At 42.6% G+C, this 19,722-nt stretch overlaps 1 protein-coding gene across 3 annotated transcripts; it reads right to left on the reverse strand.

Annotated features, from left to right (window-relative positions):
• Window positions 1–1,448: 1,448 nt before the first annotated feature.
• Window positions 1,449–19,198, reverse strand: dhdds (dehydrodolichyl diphosphate synthase). 3 transcript variants are annotated; one of them, XM_078567239.1, is made up of 9 exons: window positions 19,128–19,198; window positions 17,699–17,816; window positions 16,085–16,201; window positions 15,425–15,567; window positions 14,338–14,454; window positions 14,087–14,188; window positions 13,703–13,817; window positions 10,871–10,978; window positions 1,449–2,786 (listed from the first exon to the last, which is right to left on the reverse strand). In XM_078567239.1, exons 2-9 carry the CDS (start codon window positions 17,759–17,761, stop codon window positions 2,535–2,537), a joined length of 1,017 nt encoding a protein of 338 aa, XP_078423365.1. In that variant the 5' UTR covers window positions 17,762–17,816; window positions 19,128–19,198; the 3' UTR covers window positions 1,449–2,534. The 3 variants fall into 3 exon arrangements, with proteins under 3 accessions (XP_078423365.1, XP_078423367.1, XP_078423366.1); XM_078567241.1 differs by lacking the exon at window positions 19,128–19,198 and adding an exon at window positions 18,976–19,121; XM_078567240.1 differs by lacking the exon at window positions 19,128–19,198 and adding an exon at window positions 18,801–18,870.
• Between the last annotated feature and the right edge of the window lie 524 nt (window positions 19,199–19,722).

A 19,722-nucleotide genomic window follows, 5' to 3' on the forward strand; every position in this document is an offset into this window, starting at 1 on the left:
TTCAAACTTGATGTAGATTTGCGTGGGCTTCTTACAAGCATTCCGGAAATGCTGATATGCCTTTGCGACTAACTCGTAGACATTTAGGATGACAGCCTTGGTCTGCTCATAATTCATGGACACATCAGGGATCCGCATGAAGCAGATCTCTTGGGCTCTCCCTGCCAGCTGCCCTTGAATTAAAAATGTCCAGATGGCCATTTTATCTGTCCTGCTACTTTCTCAAAAGTGGCAAAAAATGGCTCCACATCACTCTATTCGAATTTGGGAATGAATCTAGCAATACTAAAGGCCTCAGAGAGTGATTCTGGGTTAGAGGGATAGGGGGAGCTACTGGGTAGAGAGAATTTTTCCTCTAAACCCCCAGCTGTCTGGTCTCTCTCTCCCTTTGAACTGCCAGCTCTCACTTTGTCTCTCCCGTTTATGAGGATTTCTATATATAGATTATAAAAATATACAGTGAGGTCTTTGTCCCCTCACAGCAGATTGACAAAAATGTCACTGTCTCTTTAAAGACAAGAATTTTGGCCCTTCCAGGAGCTGCAGAAAATGAGAAAGCACTCCACTCCCCACCATAGCCCAGGTCCAGTGGCTCTCACTGGGGTTCCTGTGGGTGCTGGCTCTACCTGGGGTACAGTTCCCTTGAATCTTATCTCAGACAATATGTTGGTAATTAGTTTATCTGCTAGATTAGGCACAACAGATCAATAAAGTTGACATTTCATTCTAACTACTTCCCACAGATTGTTGATTAGAAAATGGTGAGGCCAATGGCAGAGGATTCACTAAGGCAGTTGAGCAAAGTTCCAGGGTCAGGATCACATTACCTTTGTTTTTATCCTAAATAACTGAACAAGCAAATGCCACATGAACACAGATTTAATCAGTACTTATGAGGCAAATGGGGAGACAGCATGTAGGCAAGTAAGGAAAACATTGAACTCACGAGCCTCAACTCGCAGCACTGAGTGCATGTAGCAGAAATCTAAACAGGATGTGGTGGAATACACAGCCTAAGAATGGTTAACAATTTCAGCATACATTCATCAGAATATTAAAAGGCTGGTAGTGGTTGCCTGTTCAGATGCTGATGGGCCTGTTATTACATGTTTGTGGTTTATCTTTTAATCCCACTCAAAAGAATCTGATTCCACAACTTAAATCTGTGACCCCAGGAAATACCTCCTGATTCATGAACCTCTTTAAGCTGAAGCCAGTCCACAACTGAAGTTCTGGATCAGTCTGTGATCAGTACAGGACAGGGTCACTCTGTGATCAGTCTGGGGTCTTTTCTGAGATGGATTCACCTAGACCAATATCCTCCTTCCCCAGATTGGGGAAATCAAATGGCATACCTACATTCTTCCGAAGTAAATGGTCCACACTACTGTGCATTTATTATCTAGCAAAAACACAAATACAAAACACAAAATGTAGCCATTCAAACCTCTTACAAAGTGTTGTTTTATATTATTCAGGTGAGGTATTTATCTCAGAACTGACAGATTAGACCGACAGACATTGAGGGCAAAGGCTATTCCGCAGCTGGATTCAACAGTGATCCATAGAATGACACTTTGATTCACTAAACTGGAAACACTCCTTACATCAAAATTCATACACAGGGTTTGTATATAACTGCGGGAAATACTTTGCCCTCACACATCCCACAGGATCCATTTCAAACATTGCCCATGTTCAGAAGTTCAAGCATCTTATTGAAGAATGATCTCCATTGCATGGGAACAATAGGCTTTTTCAGCAACTGCCTCTCTCAGCAGTCCTGGCTCTCAATAACAGTTCAACAATCACTGGTTTCTCACTTGTGCCTGTTCCTAACGTGGGAGCCCAGACAATGTGTGTCAACTGATCATTCAACTTTGGAGGGGACACAGCTGAACTCTATTCTGTCCACAGATGCACATCATTCAATGGTTAATGGACAGTGATCAGGAATAGGAAACCTGGATATGCACTGCCAGCAGATGTCAGAGTACTGCTGGTGGCAGTCAGACTGCTGCCCCTGCCAGCAGAGTCTCTCAGAGTGCTGGCTGTAGATTGTAGTCCCAGTGCCAAACTGTCAGAGGTTAAAGCCCCCCCATAGAGGGACAGAATGCTACCATGCTTTATCCTTGGCACCAGGTTAGCAGAGAAGACTGCAGCGACTACATGATTCCCATTTGCACCGGAGACTTCACAACTCAAATATGATCAAGTCCACATCAGTGGACATCACTTTCACAACATTATGCAAAGTGCAGCATCCAAACATGGGCAGTTCTGTATTCCCACCTGGCACATACATCTGCGGACAGCTGCATTTAACTAGCTCACGTCAGAGTGAGAAACCCAGCAGGCAGAAACTGAGAGAGCAAGGAGACCTTGAATCCAGCACTTGCTGGTTGAATTTAACAGGCATTGGAACAGTCTTGATTAGTGACAACCAATAACACCACAAAACACCTGCTACAGATTTATCACTTGGTCACATGATGATTCTCACCCTGCTGTTCGAGCTGTGCAGCCCCTGTCCCCTAAACACGTAGAAACGGTGCAGAGCCCTGCACCAGGTCAGTGAGGAATTTCCTCCGCTTGTTCTCTAGCCTCTGCACGAAGTTGGAAACTCTCTCCTCTCGTTCTCTGCTGTACTTTAGGATCAGTTCCTGGTTGCACTCTGTGCCTCCCATCTCCCCCACTGTGCCCAACTGCTCCAGCTCCTGCACACAGGTGAGATCTGCCTCCACCTGCTGACGCCGACACGCTGCCTCATGTAACAACTTTGCTTTCTGTAAAATAAAAGACTAATCAGTTTAAGTTAACACACACAGATCAATACACAGGTCAGCATATTTAACATTGGTTCATATATGCTGGTTAAGTCTGCTCCTAAGCCATTACATTGATCTAGTGAGCAGCAGTTGCATATTTAAAGGACAGCTTGTCATCAACATTCTCTCTAACACATAGTCTTTGTGCATGGACAGATCTTTCAGTATGTAGTCCCATTGCACTGTTTTGCGCTGCCACACACCCATGTATCTTAGCAGGAACATTTCTTGTAAATCTTACAGGGATTGGAATAAGGGAGCCAGCTATCCAGCAAAGAGCAACTCAGACAGCTCCATCCCAGGAGCAGGCGAAAAGATGACCCGGAGGCAGTGAGCAGCACCTAGAAGAGCGGGCAAAGAAAGGCCCCAGAAGCAGTCAGCAGCACCTAGAAGAGCTATCCAATCCAGTCCAGTCTATGGCTCCAGAGTGGGGTGAAAGTTCTGAGAGAAATCAAAATCTGAGAGACATCACAGGAAAATATCTTCAAAACTCGTGTAATTTATTAGTAATTGTAAGGTTTTATTAGTTGTAGTAAGGTTTACTAGTAGTAGTAAAGGTTAATGGGAGTGACAGCATTTATTAGTTATAAAATAACTAAGAAAATTAGTAAATTAACACATAATAAAGATGGCAAGGCAGGTGATGTGTTGCAGCTGCAGTGTGTGGGAGTTTCTGCACACTGGTGTCATCCACATCTGTAATAAGTGTCTGCAGCTTAAGGAGCTTTGGCTTAGAGTCACAGAGCTGGAGGCCAAACTGCAGACACAGACACATCAGGTAGGGGGGAAGTTACCTGGACAGTTTGTACCAGGAGGCAGTCACACCCCTTAGGATAGGGTCTTCTGATTTGGTCAGGGACAGGAAGGTGTGACTGCATGTCAGGCAGGTATGGAGACCCAAAAGGTAGAAGTGGAGGAGCCTCAGCCTTTGCAACTATCCAACAGGTTCAAAATGCTTGCAACCTGTATGGATGAAAGTGGAGGCTGCAGGGTAGGTGAGCGAACTGACCATGTACACAAGACCATTGAAGTGGGGGAGGGGCAGGTGAAGTAAATAGGAATGTGGTTGTAGTGGGGGACAGTATAGTCGGGGGATGGACACAGTTCTTTAAACACAGCCGAGAGCGACAGTCCAGAAGGCTGTGTTGCCTGCCTGGTGCCAGGGTTTGGAGTATCTGCTCTGGGCTGGTGAGAAACCTGCAGTGAGAAGGGGAGAATCCAATGGTCGTGGTCCATATAGGTACAATGACATAGGTAGGACTAAGAAAGAGATTCTACTTAGGGGGTATGGGCAGTTAGAGGCTAAATTTAAAAAGCAGAACATCAAAGGTAATAAATACTGGATTATTACCTAAGCCACGAGCAAATTGGCAGAGGGTAAATAAGATTAAAGAACTGAATGCCTGGCTCAAATACTGACGAAGGAGAAATGGGTTTCGATTCATGGGGCACTGGCACCAGTACTAGGAAAGTGGGAGCCGTACCGTTGGGATTGTCTTCTTCTGAGCCAGGCTGAAACCAGTGTTCTGGCGAGTCGTATAGCTAGGGCGGTAGAGAGGGCTTTAAGCTAAATAGTGGGGACAGGGATCAAGTGTGGGAAGCTGTGATCAATTAACGAGAGAAGACAAGGCAAGAGAGCAAGGTAACAATAAGAGAATTGATAATCAGAGCGTGGCAGGAAAAGACAGAGCATACAAACTTAAACAGTGCGTCAGCAGTTAAGGCCAAAGGTTTCAAAAATGGTAAAAAGACAATGTATCTGAAAGCACTTAATATTTGTAGCAAAACAAATGAATTGACAGCTCAAATAGAAATAAATATGCATGATCTGATAGCCATTACAGAGATATGGCTGCAAGATGACAAAGGCTGGGACCTGAATATTCATGGGTACATGACATTTCGGGAGGACAGGAAGCTAGGAAAAGGTGGAGGGGTAGTTCTATTAATTAAGGATAACATTAGTACAATAGAGGGAGATGACTTTAGTTCTAAAGATAAGGATGTAGAATCAGTTTTGGTACAGATAAGAAATAGTAAAGGTAGGAAGTTATTTGTGAGAGTAGTTTATAAGCCCCTAACAATGGGCAGGAGTGGCTGAGGAGCAATGGGGACCCAGAATCGCAATGTGGATAGAGAATCTGAAGAAGGCAGCTCTTCGGCCTATCCAGAGGATTGAAATCCTCAAAACACACATGATACCCCGGATATATTTTCACCTGATCCTCGCAGAGGTGTCACAAAATACATTAATTAAACTGGACCATTATATCAAAAACGGAACCAAAGAAATTTTACACCTTCCGCCACATACGACGGATGGTCTACTATACAGCAGCAACAGGAATGGAGGACTAGGCATGCCTAGGCTTGAAGTCCAGATTCCGTCCGCTATCATCCGAAAATTAGAGGCGTTGGAGAGCTCGCCGGACGGGGCGATAGAGGCCTCGTTTGAATTCTGTGGAATTGACAATAAACAAACAATCGAATCCCTGAGGAACCTCAAAGTACTCAGGGAGATCGAAGAAGCCCTTACGGATAGTGGAGGTCCGAGTGGGGCGAATGACGATGGTAGCCTGGAACAATTCGCTATCCAGATGGGATGGGCTGATGCTAACCGAAGGCCCAAACCCATTAATAGATACGAGGCTTGGAGGGAGGTTGAATATTCAAAGTGGGCCGACCTCCAATGCCAAGGAACTGGCGTCAAGTACTACAAAAACGACAATGCTTCTAATTCCTGGATAAAAACGTGTTTCAACTTAAAGCAATCCAGACTCATCAATAGTTTGCTTCTGCGGTGCAATCTCTACCCGACGAGATCCACCCTAAACAGAGGTAGACATCATCATAACAAATCCTGTAGGAGATGTGAGGCCCCCTTCGAGTCACTGGCTCACATCTCCGGCAGCTGTCCGTTTGTGAAAAATGCTAGAATCAAAAGACACAATAAAATCCTGGACCGCCTACAGCAGTTCATCGCCAAATACGGCTGGACATCTCACCTAGAACCAAGGCTCTTCGGAAAAGACGGGTCCCTTTGGAAACTAGATCTAGTCCTGGTCAAAGACGGAGTAGTCGCGGTGGTGGATGTGACAGTACGCTTTGAAAACAATAATGACTCACTGGAAAAAGCTTGGGCCGAAAAAGAGCATAAGTATAAACACCTTGAGAAGGAGATACTGGAACTGACCGGCGGCGTGTCAGTAAAATACTTCGGATTCGTCATGGGTGCGAGAGGGAAGTGGCTCGACAAGAACGACGACCTCATGAGTTTCCTGAAGATCGAGAAGTACAAATCCTTCGCCCAGCTTGTTTCGAGACTGACGATCTCCCTGACATTGGAACTGTTGCAAATCTTTGGAGACCAGTAGTCAGAGGAGCGACCGAAAGAGACCACCCGAAGAGATGTCACAAGACCCAAGATGAAGGACAGAGAGACTCCACGAGATGGGTATTGTATGTCTCCAGGGTGGGAAGTCCAACACCTGATCCCCGATAGGCGGGTAAGGTGGACAATTTGTACATAAGGGTTAAATGAACCTGTATAGTCTGGCATAATGGTGGTGGGTTTTACCTGTTTTACTGTATAGATAGTTGTTACACGGCGTTAATTATAACTATGTTAGCCAATGCTGTTGGGTTAATGTAAAATTAATTAATAAAGGTGGCACTTTCAAATGATGTAATTCAGGGTGGGTCTCCGGACCACTAACCATGTGATCGGCTTCCCAGTTTCATCAATACCTAGGTGACGAACTTCTACGCTTGCCTAAATTTATGTTTGCTTCATGCTGAAAATCAAGACCAATTTACCAGAGCTCCGCTCCCACCTGAGTCACTGCCCTCGGTTGCGGTTTCCTCACTGCCCATGGATGTGGTTTCCTGGAGTTAAGAGACAACGTGGACGAGCCACGTAAACACTCGGATTGGACGCTACAAAAATTTGTGCGTACTAAATTAGCCACACTGTAGGGCAGAGTATACAGGAAAAAATAATGGGGGGCTTGTGAGAAAGATATGGCAATAATCATGGGTGATTTTAATCTATATATAGATTGGGCAAATCAGATTGGCAAAGGTAGCCTGGAAGATGAGTCCATAGACTCTTTTTGGGACAATTTCTTAGAGCAGCATGTGCTAGAGCCAACCAGAGAGCAGGCTATTCTAGATCTGGTAATTTGCAACAAGACAAGATTAATTAATGACCTCATAGTAAAGGCACCCCGAGGTAGCAGTGATCATAACGTGATTGAATTTGGCATTCAGTTCGAGGGAAAGAATTCTGGGTCTAAGACTCGTGTTTTGAATTTAAATAAGGGCAACTATGAGGGTAAGATGACAGAGCTGGCTAAAGTGAACTGGGAAATTTCAGATGAAATTATGAACCAGGAGCAAAAATAGACCATTCGGCCCCTCGGGCCTGCTCCACCATTCAATAAGGTCATGGTTGATCTGTTTGTTTTGAATTCCACATTCCCATCTACCCCTGATAACCTTTGATTCCCTTGCCTAACAAGAATCTACCTCTGCCTTACAAAATATTCAGTGACCCTGCCTCCACTGCCTTCTGAGGCAGAGAGTTCCGAAGTCGCACAACCCTCCGGGAAAAGAATTCTCATTTCTGTCCTAAATGGGCGACCTCTAATTTTAAAACAATGCCCTCTAGTTCTGGACTCACCCACTAGAGGAAACATTCTTTCTGCATCCACCTTGTCTAGACCATTCAGGACCTTATATACTTCAATCAAGCCACCTCTCACTCTTCTAAACTCCAGTGGAAACAAGCCCAGTCTGTCCAACCTTTCCTCATAAGACAACCCGCTCATTCCAGGTATCAGTCTAGTAAACCTCCTGTGGACCGTTTCCAATGCATTTACATGTTTCCTTAAATAAGGAGACAAAAATTGCACACAGTATTTGAGATGTGGTCTCACCAATGCCCTGTATAATTGAAGCATAACATCTTTAATTTTATGTTCAATTCCTCTCGTAATAAAGGATAGCATTCCATTAGCCTTCTGATTACTTGCTGTGTGCATACTATATTTTTGTGACTCATGCATGAGAACACCCAGATCCCTCTGCACCTCGCAATTCTGCAGTCGTTCTCTGTTTAAGTAATACACTGCTTTTTTATTCTTCCTGCCAAAGTCAACTTCACATTTTCCCACATTATACTCCATCTGCCAGATTTTTGCCCACACTCAACCTATCTGTATCTGTCTGCAACCTCCTTAGGTCCTCTTCTCAACATACTTTCCTACCTATCTTTGTGTCATCTGCAAATTTAGCAAACAGCAAAGAATGGCTTAAAAAAGAGGGAAAATTAGAGCACTAGAGAAAGCTAGCTAGGAATATAAAAAGGGTATTTAGAAAGTAAAAGAGTAAGTAAAGTTAACATTGGTCCTCTAGCTTTCTCTAGTACTCTAATTTCTCCCTCTTTTTTTTTTTAAAGCCATTCTTTGCTGTTTTTTATATTCTGTCCAATCTTCTAACTTGCCACTAATCTTTGTGGAATTATACGTTTTTTTCCTTTCCATTTGATACTATCTTTAACTTACTTAGTTAACCATGGATGGTACGTCCTTCCCCAAGAGTATTTCTTTCCAGCTGAAACTTATTTTTGCTGAGCGTTATGAAATATATCCTTAAATATCTGCCACTGCATCTCTACTGCCTTATCCCTTAACCTAATTTGCTCATGATGTAGGGGATAACATATTTGTGTGGATACAATGCAAACTAGAAAGAAAAAAAACCTGCCAATGCTGGAACTTTCAAATAAAAACAGAAAATACTGGAAGGATTAACATCCAAAATATTAACCTGTCTCCTTATTACAGATGGTGATGGACCAGCTATGTATTTCCATCATTTTCTACTTTCATTGTAAAATTACTACAATTGACAACAATTTTGTTATACAGTAGAAATCCTTATAACCATTGCTTGCTTACCAACAGGACAACGTCATTGCTAAGTTAGAAGGTGCATTTGTTTCAGTTTTCCAAAATTTCCTAGATTCCGGAAAGGTGCCATCAGATTGAAAAATAGTGAATAAAACTCCTCTATTCCAGGTAGGAAGGAGACAGAAAACAGGAAGCTACAGGCCAGTTAGTTTAACATCTGTCATAGGGAAAATGCTAGAATCAATAATAAGGAGGTTATAGCAGGGCACTTATAAAATCTCAATGCAATCAGGCAGAGTCAGCATGGTTTTGTGAAGGGGAAATCATGTTTGACTAATTTATTAGAGTTCTTTGAGCGAGTACCAAGCAACATGGATAATGGGAAACCTGTGGATGCAGTGTACTTAGATTTCCAGAAGGCATCTGACAAGGTGCCATATCAAAGGTTACTACACAAAGTAAGAGCTCGTGGTGTAGGGGGTAACATATTAGCATGGAGAGAGGATTGGTTAACCAACAGGAAACAATGAGTAGGTATAAATGGGTCACTTTTGAGTTGGCAAGATAAAATGAGTGGAGTGCCACAGGGATCAGTGCTGGACCCTCAACTATCTACAATCTATATTAATGACTTGAATGATGGGATCAATTATATGGTTGCTAAATTTGTTGATGACACAAAGATAGGTAAGAAAGTAAGTTGTGAAGAGGAATCTGCAAAGGGATATAGATAGGTTAAGTGAATGGGCAAAAATTTGGCAGATGGAGTACAATGTGGGAAAATATGAACTTGTCCGCTTTGGCAGGAAGAATAAAAAAGCAGCGTATTATTTAAATGGGGGGAGACTGCAGAACTTTGAGGTACAGAGGGATCTGGATGTCCTGGTACATGAATCACAAAAGGTTAGTATGCCAATACAGCAAGTGATTAGGAAGGCAAATGGAATATTGTTGTTTATTGCAAGAGGAATGGAAAATAAAAGTAGGGAGGTTTTGCTACAGTTGTATGGGGTATTGGTGAGACCACATCTGGAGTACTGTGTACATTTTGGTCTCCTTATTTAAGAAAGGACTTAATTTTATTTGAAGCAGTTCAGAGAAGGTTCACTCAACTGATTGCTAGAATGAATCAGTTATCCTAAGAGGAAAGGTTGGACAGATTGGGCTTGTATCCATCGAGTTTAGGAAAATAAGAGATGATCTTATTGAAACATATAAGACCCTGAGGGGACTTGACAGGGCAGATGCTGAAAGGATGTTTCCCTTTATGGGACAGATTAGAACTAAGGGACACAGTTTAAAAATAATGGGTCTCCCATTTAAAATAGAGATGAGAGATTTTTTTTCTTTCAGAACATCATGAGTCTGTTGAACTCTCTTCCCCAGAAAGTGATGGAGGCAGGATCATTGAATATTTTTAAGGCTGAATTCGATTGACTCCCTTGTCAATCAAGAATCTAAGGGTATAGGGAGTATGTAGGAAAGTGGAGTTGAGGCCACAATCAGATCAGCCATAATCCTATTGAATGGTGGAGTAGGCTAGAGGGGCTGAATGGCTTACTCCTGCTCCTAATTCATATGTTCATAGAAAGAGATTGCTGCTACTCACCCTCCTTTCTCAGGGGGTTAAATTCCAAAGCTTCAATGCCTTCTATGGAGTTCAACACACCCTATACATGAAAACTCACAGGCGCTTGTTCCTAGGCCCATACTAACCCTCAACTTGTTAAAATGCCATTAGTATCATTATGAAGGTAAACACGCAAAATGCTGAGGAAATAGCCTGCAATCAGTAGCCCACATCACTGTCCACGTGGTTAATCTTTGGGCACCATTGCCTAAAACTAGTGTAGTTTGACTGTTGGACTGATGATGCTTTGGACAGTGGCTTTTAGGCAGCTTGGAGAGATCCAGAAAGACAGTAGAACCTCAGTGTACCATTTCTACTGCTCGTCATCCCAATGTCCTGCCCACCACAACGCCCCCCTGCACCCTCTTCCAATGAATCACCCGCCCTCTCAATACTGTCTGCAGGACAGGAGAGCAGATCTGGAATGTTACTCCTTCCCCACCAACCCGAAAAAGATTTAGTGCCAAGTGCCACGTTCCTGACACGCTTGCTGCACTCACCTGAAGGGCAGGATGATTGACCTGATACTGTAGGATGGCTTGACACAGATTCCAGAAAGAGTATTCTGGCCACAGCACAGGCTGGAACACCAAGCACGAATGAGAGGTCTGCAAAGGTGAACAATCATTGTCTCCGTTCATTAATTAAACAATGACTTAGACACTGAGAAACAATACAAACAGGAAGAATATAAAATGATACAGGGAAATAGTATTAGATAGTTCCAGCTGCAGAACCTGCACTGGCATGGGGCAATGGGCCAAATGGCCGTGATTTCTATGGTTCTATTGATCATGCTTTGGTTTGTATCATTATTCAGCAAGGAGCAGGAGTTCTCCTGGTGTCCTGGGGCAACATTCCTTTCACAACCAACCTTTCAAAAACAAATCACATGAAAGGTAATTTATCATTCCTCTTTGTGGGATCTTGCTACATGAAATTGACAGTCATGTTTGTTTAAATAACATTTTGAAAATAAATCACCAAGTGAAGAGCTTTGGGATGTCCGGAGGATCTGATAAAATACTGAATAAATGCAAGTTATGGCTTTCTGCTCAAAGTTTAATTTTGGACCATACAACACTCTTCAGCCTGTGAAGAAGAAAGACAGACTAACATGTCCAGGACAACTGAGAATGGTCTCACATCAAGTGTTTATGTTCTGTTTCTTTTGGATGTTAATGTCTAATTGTACATTTCTACATTTGCTGTAGAGGAAAAGGATAGCATGCTGAACATCGCAAGGAAAGCAGTACTGAATCAGGGACAGGGACTCACCAACATTAATGTAAGCAAAATAACAGTATCAAAAAAAAGTGACAAATTCCCAGAACCAGATAACTTCCAAGCAGGGTTTTAAAGGAAGTAGAGGAGAGCATTGCAGATGCCCTAACTTTACTCTTCCAAAGTTTTCTGAATTCAGGAACCATTCTATTAGACTGGAAATTTCCACCTGTTACTCAGCTATTTAAGAAAGATGACAGGGTGAAAGCGAGGAATTAAACATCAGTCAACATAATATCTGTTATTAGGAAATTATTGGAGTTTATAAATAAGGATAGAGTGACTGAGCACCTTGAAAATTTTCAGCTAGACAGCCAGCATGGATTTGTAAAGGATAGGTCATGCCTGATGAACCTGATTGAATTTTTGAAGCGGTGACTAAAGTAGTAAACAGGGGAATGTCTATGGGTGCTATTTATATGGACTTCAGATGACAATTGATAAAGTCCCTCATAAGATACTGTTACCTAAAGTTATTGATCTAGTCAGGAAATTAGCTGAGCGGCAGAAGAAGAAAGTAGGAATAATGGACAGGTGCTCTAACTGGTGGGATGTGACTAGTGTCCCATGAGGATGTATGTTGGGCTTGAACTATTGATCGTATTTATTAACAACATGGATGAATTACAGATACAAGTTTTCTGGTAACAAAGATAGATACCATTGTAAGCAGTATAGATGGAAGCATAAAATTTCAAGGAGATGTTAATAGATTAATTTAATGGGCAAAACTGTGGCAAACAGATTTCAGAGTAGACAAATGTGAGGTCATCCACTTTGGACCTAAAAAGGATAGACCAGGGTACTTTCTAAATGGGGAAAAGTTAGAAAGAGTGAAATCCAAAGAGATTTATGATTCCATGTACAGAGGTCATTAAAATATCATGGACAGGTACAAAAAATAATCGAAAGGGCATATGACATGCTGTCTTTTATATCTAGACGACTAGAATACAAGGGCTAAAAGTCATACTACAGCTATACAAAGCCCTAATTGGACCACATCTAGAGTACTGCGTTCTGTCCTGGGCACCACACCTTAGTAAGGATATAATTGGTCTTGGAGGGACTGGAATCTAAATTTACAGGAGTGTTACCTTGGACTCCAAAAGTTAAAATAAGAGGAGAGATTACACTAACTGGGGTATTCCTTGAAAGTTAGAAGGTTAAGGGGTGGTTTGATCCAAGTTTTTAAGATATTAATTGGAACTGATGGAGTAGCTAGAAACTATTCCTGCTATATGGGGAATCTAGGACTTGGGAACATACTCCTAAAAGATCCGGCTCTAAATTTTAGGTTAAGATTAAGAAACAGTTTTACACGCAAAAGATGATAGAAGTTTGGAGCTCTCTTCTGTAGATGGAAGTTGGTCAACTGTTAATTTTAAACCTGTAACTGACAGATTTTTGTTAACCAAAGGTATTTGGATGGGCACAGGCGGGCATTTGGAGTTAGGTCACGGATCAGTTATGATCTGATTGGCCGCCTCCTATTCCTATGTTTTCTTTCAGTTCCATTAAAAAAGCTTTCCCCTGGTTTAACCAGTCTCACTCATTTACAAACAAGCCAGCCCCATGTCCCTTAAACGTCATTGTTTAAAATGACAAAAAAAAATTATGTAAAATTATTTCAACAAAATTAAAGCTGGGGTTGCTGTGCATTGAGTGTAACTGTTCACACTTTCCTTGAATCAGTTCATGCACTGAGATTAGTGTTTAACGTCATCTCCATCATACAACGTTGTTTCAGCACAGTCCAAATCTCTTTCCACAGCCATATTATTCAGTTTCAGGGGATAGAGCTTTTACTCTAAATTCTGAGCAAACCTGTTCTATAGTTATCCTGTCATGTTTCACAGCAACACATCAATCTTAAATGCCAGCCTCACAGTCTTGTGGATATAGTTTTACTTCTTTAGATAGAGTGTCAGTGCACACAACTGTTAAACTCAAAATATATTTACAGCAGAAATCTGTGAACTGGTACAATTGATGATGCGCATTTTATGATAAATGGTTAAAGCAACAACCCAGTGTCAGGTCCTCACCTGCCACAGCAAGAAATCACTGAGCCGAACCTCTCCAGATGTGCGGATTAGCAGGTCTGGGTCTGGGGAGTCGCTCGAGTACAGGCACCTGCCCAGTAGAGACTCTGAAAGATCACTGAAACACAAAGGGGCTTAGATTAATGCTGTGCAATGGGACAACTTGCCCTGTGATAGCATTTTCAAGGGGTGAGACACCAACCAGTCCCTCCCAAGGCTCAACAATGACTAAACCCTCCCTGGACTCAACACTGATTAATTCCTTTACCCCCTTCCAGGCTCAACACTGACTAACCACTTCCCAGGCTCAACACTGATTAATCTGTCTCACTGAAGACTTGATATAGATCAGCTCCCACCTCAATATGTGCAAGGAGGTAACATTACCTGGGTTTCAGTAATCCTTCCTCCACTCCCAGGGCCATCTCACAAACTGCACTGGTGATCTCATGCCGAGAGGTGTAGGCGAAGCACACATTCAGGAAACACCTGCAAAGCATTGGATCAGTTAATGGAACATCTGGGAGAGGGGAAGAGGGGGGAGGGTGCCCCACTCATCTGGACTGGGTGTAAGCGACTCAACCACCACCCACCAGACACATGCAAACATACACAAAAAGTACAGTAAAGCTTCTTACTTGTTGTAACTCTGTGTTGCTAGCACCGCCTGTGCAATCAGCTCCTGGATGTCAACAGGCAGCAGGGTCAGGTTTCCCAGGACTCTGATACAAACACCATGTTTCTTCAAATTCTCTCTGGTGATTGAAAATAAAAGCATTTAATTTACTATCAACAAACCCTGCAGTAGAACTTTATACTCAACATCCAGGAGAAATCACAACCAGTAACACTGGCAGTCATGGCTAAATTGGTAGCATTCTCACTTCTGAGTCAGAAGGTTGTGGGTTCAAATCCCACTCCAGAATTTGAGCACAAAAATCAAGGTTGACACTCCAGTGCAGTACTGAGGAAGTGTTGCACTTTTGGAGGTGCTGTCTTCTGGATGAGACTTTATACCGAGGCCCCATCTGCCCCCTCTGGATGTGAAGATCCCATGCCATGGCAGTATTTTGAAAAATAGCAGGGAATTTATTCCTGGTGTCCTGGTCAAGTGGAATTAACATCGATTAACATCAGATTACCTGGTCATTAGCACATTGTTATTTATGGGAACTTGCTGTGCACAAATTGGCTGTTGCTTGGATTGAAAATGAGGAAGCCCTTTGTCAATCTAAATTAAAATGAAAATCAAGAAGTTTGATCTTTTGCATGGGCGGGGACAGAGGGGTGGTGGAAATCTCTTCGCATCATTGGTATTTGCAGCACTGTCACTGTATACATGGATACGAAGAGGATTCTGGCTTTAAGTAGGAAGTCCAGAAGTCAATGGACAGTGATCAGGAGTGGAAACGCTGGCTGATTTCCCCTCTCCGACCCAGGCATCAGTACAGTCCATGAACTGGAGCCCTCCCTCATGGTTTGGGTGAGTCAGTACCATACAAAATGGGCTATTTACCACTGAGCTGTTGGGATCATTGTTACTGGATGGCCCCTGCCTCTCCTCAGTCCTGGGACCCACAGTCAGGCAAGGGGGAATCTGGGGGGTGGAGTCCTAGGGTCAGCCACACGGCATTGCTCTGGCTGTGTGATGGAGCGACACAGCAGGGACCCATTATTAGATTCTGAGTAGTTATTCAACGTTGGTGTAATTTCCTGAAAGCCTACTGTTCCTCAAGGAGTCTTGTGAATTTCTGACGTGCGAGTTCCATCAGCCCATCCACTTCCTCTTTGGAGCGCTTGAAATTCTCAATACTGAAAGCGTAAACAGTCACCTCTCGGATATTCAGGTTCAAACACCAGCGAAGGGTCTGCAAAAAAAAAAGCCAACCTGCCATCACTTCAAATAGTGCTGCAACTCGCAGCCCTTCACCTCAAGAGTACCTTGGTTCCCACAGCTTCTCACCTTCCAGGCACTGCAGTTTTTTCTACCTTTTTTACTCTAGGTTGTCTTGGATTTCAACTCCCCATATCTTCCAAGGAGCATCAGATCCAGTTAACTGTCAGTAGTGTATATGAGTTTTAGCAGTTGTGAAAGTTTGTCTGGGAGCATTGAGCCCCTGGCATTTCATTTTACTGATTTAAGTTTAAACTTTTAAAAAATAGTTTTCACAACATTTCAGCTACCCAGACCGTGTCCCAGGGAAAAACTGCCGCTTGGGAGACTCCCAAAAATAGAAGAGTTCAAAAGTCAGAAAGTCTGATTTATCACAAAGTGCCATTGATACATCCCTGCCACCTGACTGGGGAAAAAAAAAAGAATCTGATGGTCCAACAAGAAAATGAGCATTTAGGATGTTAATACGAGATATGGATGTGGTTTATTACCTCAGCCAGCTTCTCAAACCCCTGAGAGTGGCCCTGCTCTCTCTCCACTCGACACTTCTGTGCATATCGTCGATTCCCATCCATGATGAATGCCACATGCTCAGGCATTGGACCAACCTGCAGAACAAGACTACATGATCTTAGAAATCTCTACCGTACAAAGACTAATTAGTCAGTGTTACGGACGTGATGGGAGGAGCGCGCAGTTAATTCTAGCTCCCCTTCTCCACAGGTTGTAACAATAGTTTAAATGTTTAAATCACCCACAAAACTGGCCAACTGTTAACTGTTGATACTGTCCCTCTCAGCATAAAAAGACTCTAACCAGGCTTCTTTCAGTAAACACAAAATATAATTGATTTATTATAAAATAAACTTCTTTTTTAAAACCAGTTATAAAACTGGTTAACATACAAGTTGTAGTTTAGAAGTGTAACGATTTCCCCACTTTTTAAAAAACAGGTATTCAAACCTCCAAACACTCACACATTAACACAAAACAGGATAAAACGAACACAATTCCCTGCAGGGACTGGAGTATTGGAATGTTTCTTTTAAAAGGATAACATTTGTAGAGGTCTCAGGAGGAAGAATGTCCAAAATTCAACGTAATTCAAATTTTCTAAAAACGGGTTCCTCACAGTCAGATACTTCTGATATAGGATGACATACCTTACTATGAGGAAACAAATCATTGGTTTCTGTCAACCAAGCCAATCACTGAACTCCAGAATATCCAAAACAACCAGCTGGGGTTTTTGTTTGCCCAATGTAGAGTCAATACTCTTCTCCCTCCACCCTTCCAAGTGAAAGAACACAACCCACCATCCTATCGAAAAATGGTTTAGGTGAAAGTTAGCAATGGACAAGGCTCTATCATTCCCACAGTGCAACCAGTACTGCTGGAGTTTAATAAGGTGAAGCCTTGCAGACTTTCTATGCATAGGCAGTCTCCATTGTGTGTGCATTTGGCTCACCAGGGTATTGGACTGTAAGATTATCAAATTAAATTGAAAGGCAACAGAGCAGTACCCAGTACAGCCTGGTGAGGATAAGAATAAAAAGGGAGTGACACACACAGCAGCCTGGTGACAGTGCAAATACAACTTAAGTCCTATAAAGTCAATTGAGTACATCTATGTTGCGTGTGAATTTGAGCTTAGTTTATGACTTGTATACAACTAGATCTCCTTCCATCCTTAAAAAATTAGACCCAGGAATGCAGAGAAGCACTTGGTTCCTGCTAATGTGAAAGATCACGTGAGGAGTTTATTCTCAATTACATATGCAAGGAGGCATCCTAACAGAAGCTGGGAGCAGAAATCCAGAGAAGGTACACTGACTGTACTTTTTTGGGGAGTGTTGTTCCCCAAAGAGTCAGGCTGCTCAGAGAGTAATCTGAGGTTCTGAACCAAATGAATACAGGAGCCTTTCTGGGAAACAGATAGCTCTGCCTGGTCAGCAACATCAACTTGAGGACAGTGGGCGGATCTGCAGCAAGGAACCTGAAGTTTATTTTAGAAAGCTAGATGTCCTTATCATCAGGTTTTACCATATATAATTCACTCCCACTACCAAATTTGCCTGCCTTTGAAAATAAATGAATACATTTACCTTTAAAATGGATGCACACAGCTTCTCTATGGGGTTCAGCTCTGCCTCCTGGATCCAAGACATTCTCAGGAATTGGATGCTCCTCAGAGCAGACACAGGCCTGGTAGGATTCTATAAACTGGGAGAGGAGTTAATTATGAAGCACAATGGAGGATTAGATGGTCCATTAGTTCTTATCAATGCTTCCTGGCTTCTTGTGGCAAGTAACAACATGAAAGCCATTTGGCTGTAGAGGAATTGAGTACAACTAGAAGAAGTAAATTGAGCTCTCCAATAAGTTGCTGAACTTATGTCAAATAGAATGTTATGCACAGTTCGGGGCACCAGACTTCAGGAAGAAGATCAAAGCCTTGGAGAGGATACAAAGAAGATTTTCCGGGATGATATCAGGGCTGAGGTGCTTCTGGTATGTGGAGAGATTGGAGAAGCTGGGATTGTTCTCCTTGTAGCAGAGAAAGTTAAGGGACCATTTAATAGAGATGTTAAAAATTATGAGATATTTTGATACAGCATGTAGGGGGAATTTGTATCCTTTAGCACGTGGCTCAGTAACCAGAGATTATAGAATGAAAATAATAAATCAAAGGTGGGGGGGGGGAATCAGAAGATCCCCCCGCAAAGGAGGATATGATGATCTGGGAATACACAACCCAAAAATAATATTAAAAGCATATTCCACAGGAACTTCCAAAGGCAATTGAAATGTCCTTAGAGGATTAATTTGCAAGATTATGGGGATAAAACTGGGATATGAGGATAAATTGGATAGCACTTTTGAAGAGCCAGCAAAGATATGACAGGTTGAATGACCTTCTATGCTGCATGATTCTCTAATCATGTCCAATTGGTGATGCTGCCTAATTGGTCTATGTTGGTGTTTACACTTCACTAAACCTCCTTCCACCCCTCTTCATCTCACTCTATCACCATAACCTTCTATTCCTTTCTCCCTTGTGATGCATCTACACTATTCATCCCAACAACTACTTATGGTAGGGAGCTCCACATTCTAACCACTCTGCTGGTAAAGAAGTTTTCCTGAGTTCCCCCATTGGATTTATTAGTAACTATCTTTTACTTCTGGCCTTTAGTTCGGTCTCACCTATCAAACCGTTCTACCATCTATCAGGTCATCCCTATTTCCAGTTCCGGCTGAATTTTAACCTTTACCTTAACCCACCCACAGACCATTCGGGACCAATCAGCCTCCGGTCCTCAGACGCTTCCTTCTGATTGACAGCAAGCCAAACCAATAGGAAATTTCAACGTCTCCTAGCCTAAACTGCCAATCAACGGGGTCCAAAGATGAGCCCTGCGTTTAGACACGATGCTGTAGCCAGGATTAATCCTCGATCTCCCGTCTCCTTCCCCCAGTACACCCACTGCCAGCCCCGTTCCGCTGGACCCTTGGACTGTGCCTCAGACTCACCGAATTTACCGGCAGTCTGACCGCGCCGAAACCCCCCGCGCGCTCACGTCACCCACTGCGCCAACCGCTCCACCACCTCCCTGCTGATATCACTCCGCGGGTTCCATTTATTACTTTAAATTCAAAAAATGATTTTTAAAAACTGATTGTGAACCACTAGTGATCAGAAAAGTAAAATTCTGTTGTCAATTGGTAAGTGCTTGTTTAACGTTGAAATATTTAACCATTTAGTTGTGGACCTATTTTCTACGGGAGCTTGTTTCGGGAATCAGGGCGCAAGACCTGAGCACCTTAGAATTAAAGGGATCGTCATTGCTTAAGGGGGAGGAGTACTTCACTTATCCATCGGCATTGATTTCTAACCATAAGATAACATTTATTGGGTCTCGATTTTGTACACAGTACGCGTAATAACAACCCCATTTGTATTAGTTATGCTGGTTGGTGACACCGTGATGGGATGTTTAATGTCGAGGTGTCACAGGTTGCTAGTCATATTCACCCTGGCCTCTCACAAATTAGGACCCAGTGTACAGGAAGGCTCATAAGTAACATTTCTTGATCTACAGGGTAAAACTGAGGCCAAAATAGTATC

This window comes from Cetorhinus maximus, chromosome 21 (assembly GCF_964194155.1).
Source record: "Cetorhinus maximus chromosome 21, sCetMax3.hap1.1, whole genome shotgun sequence".
NCBI lineage: Eukaryota > Metazoa > Chordata > Chondrichthyes > Lamniformes > Cetorhinidae > Cetorhinus > Cetorhinus maximus.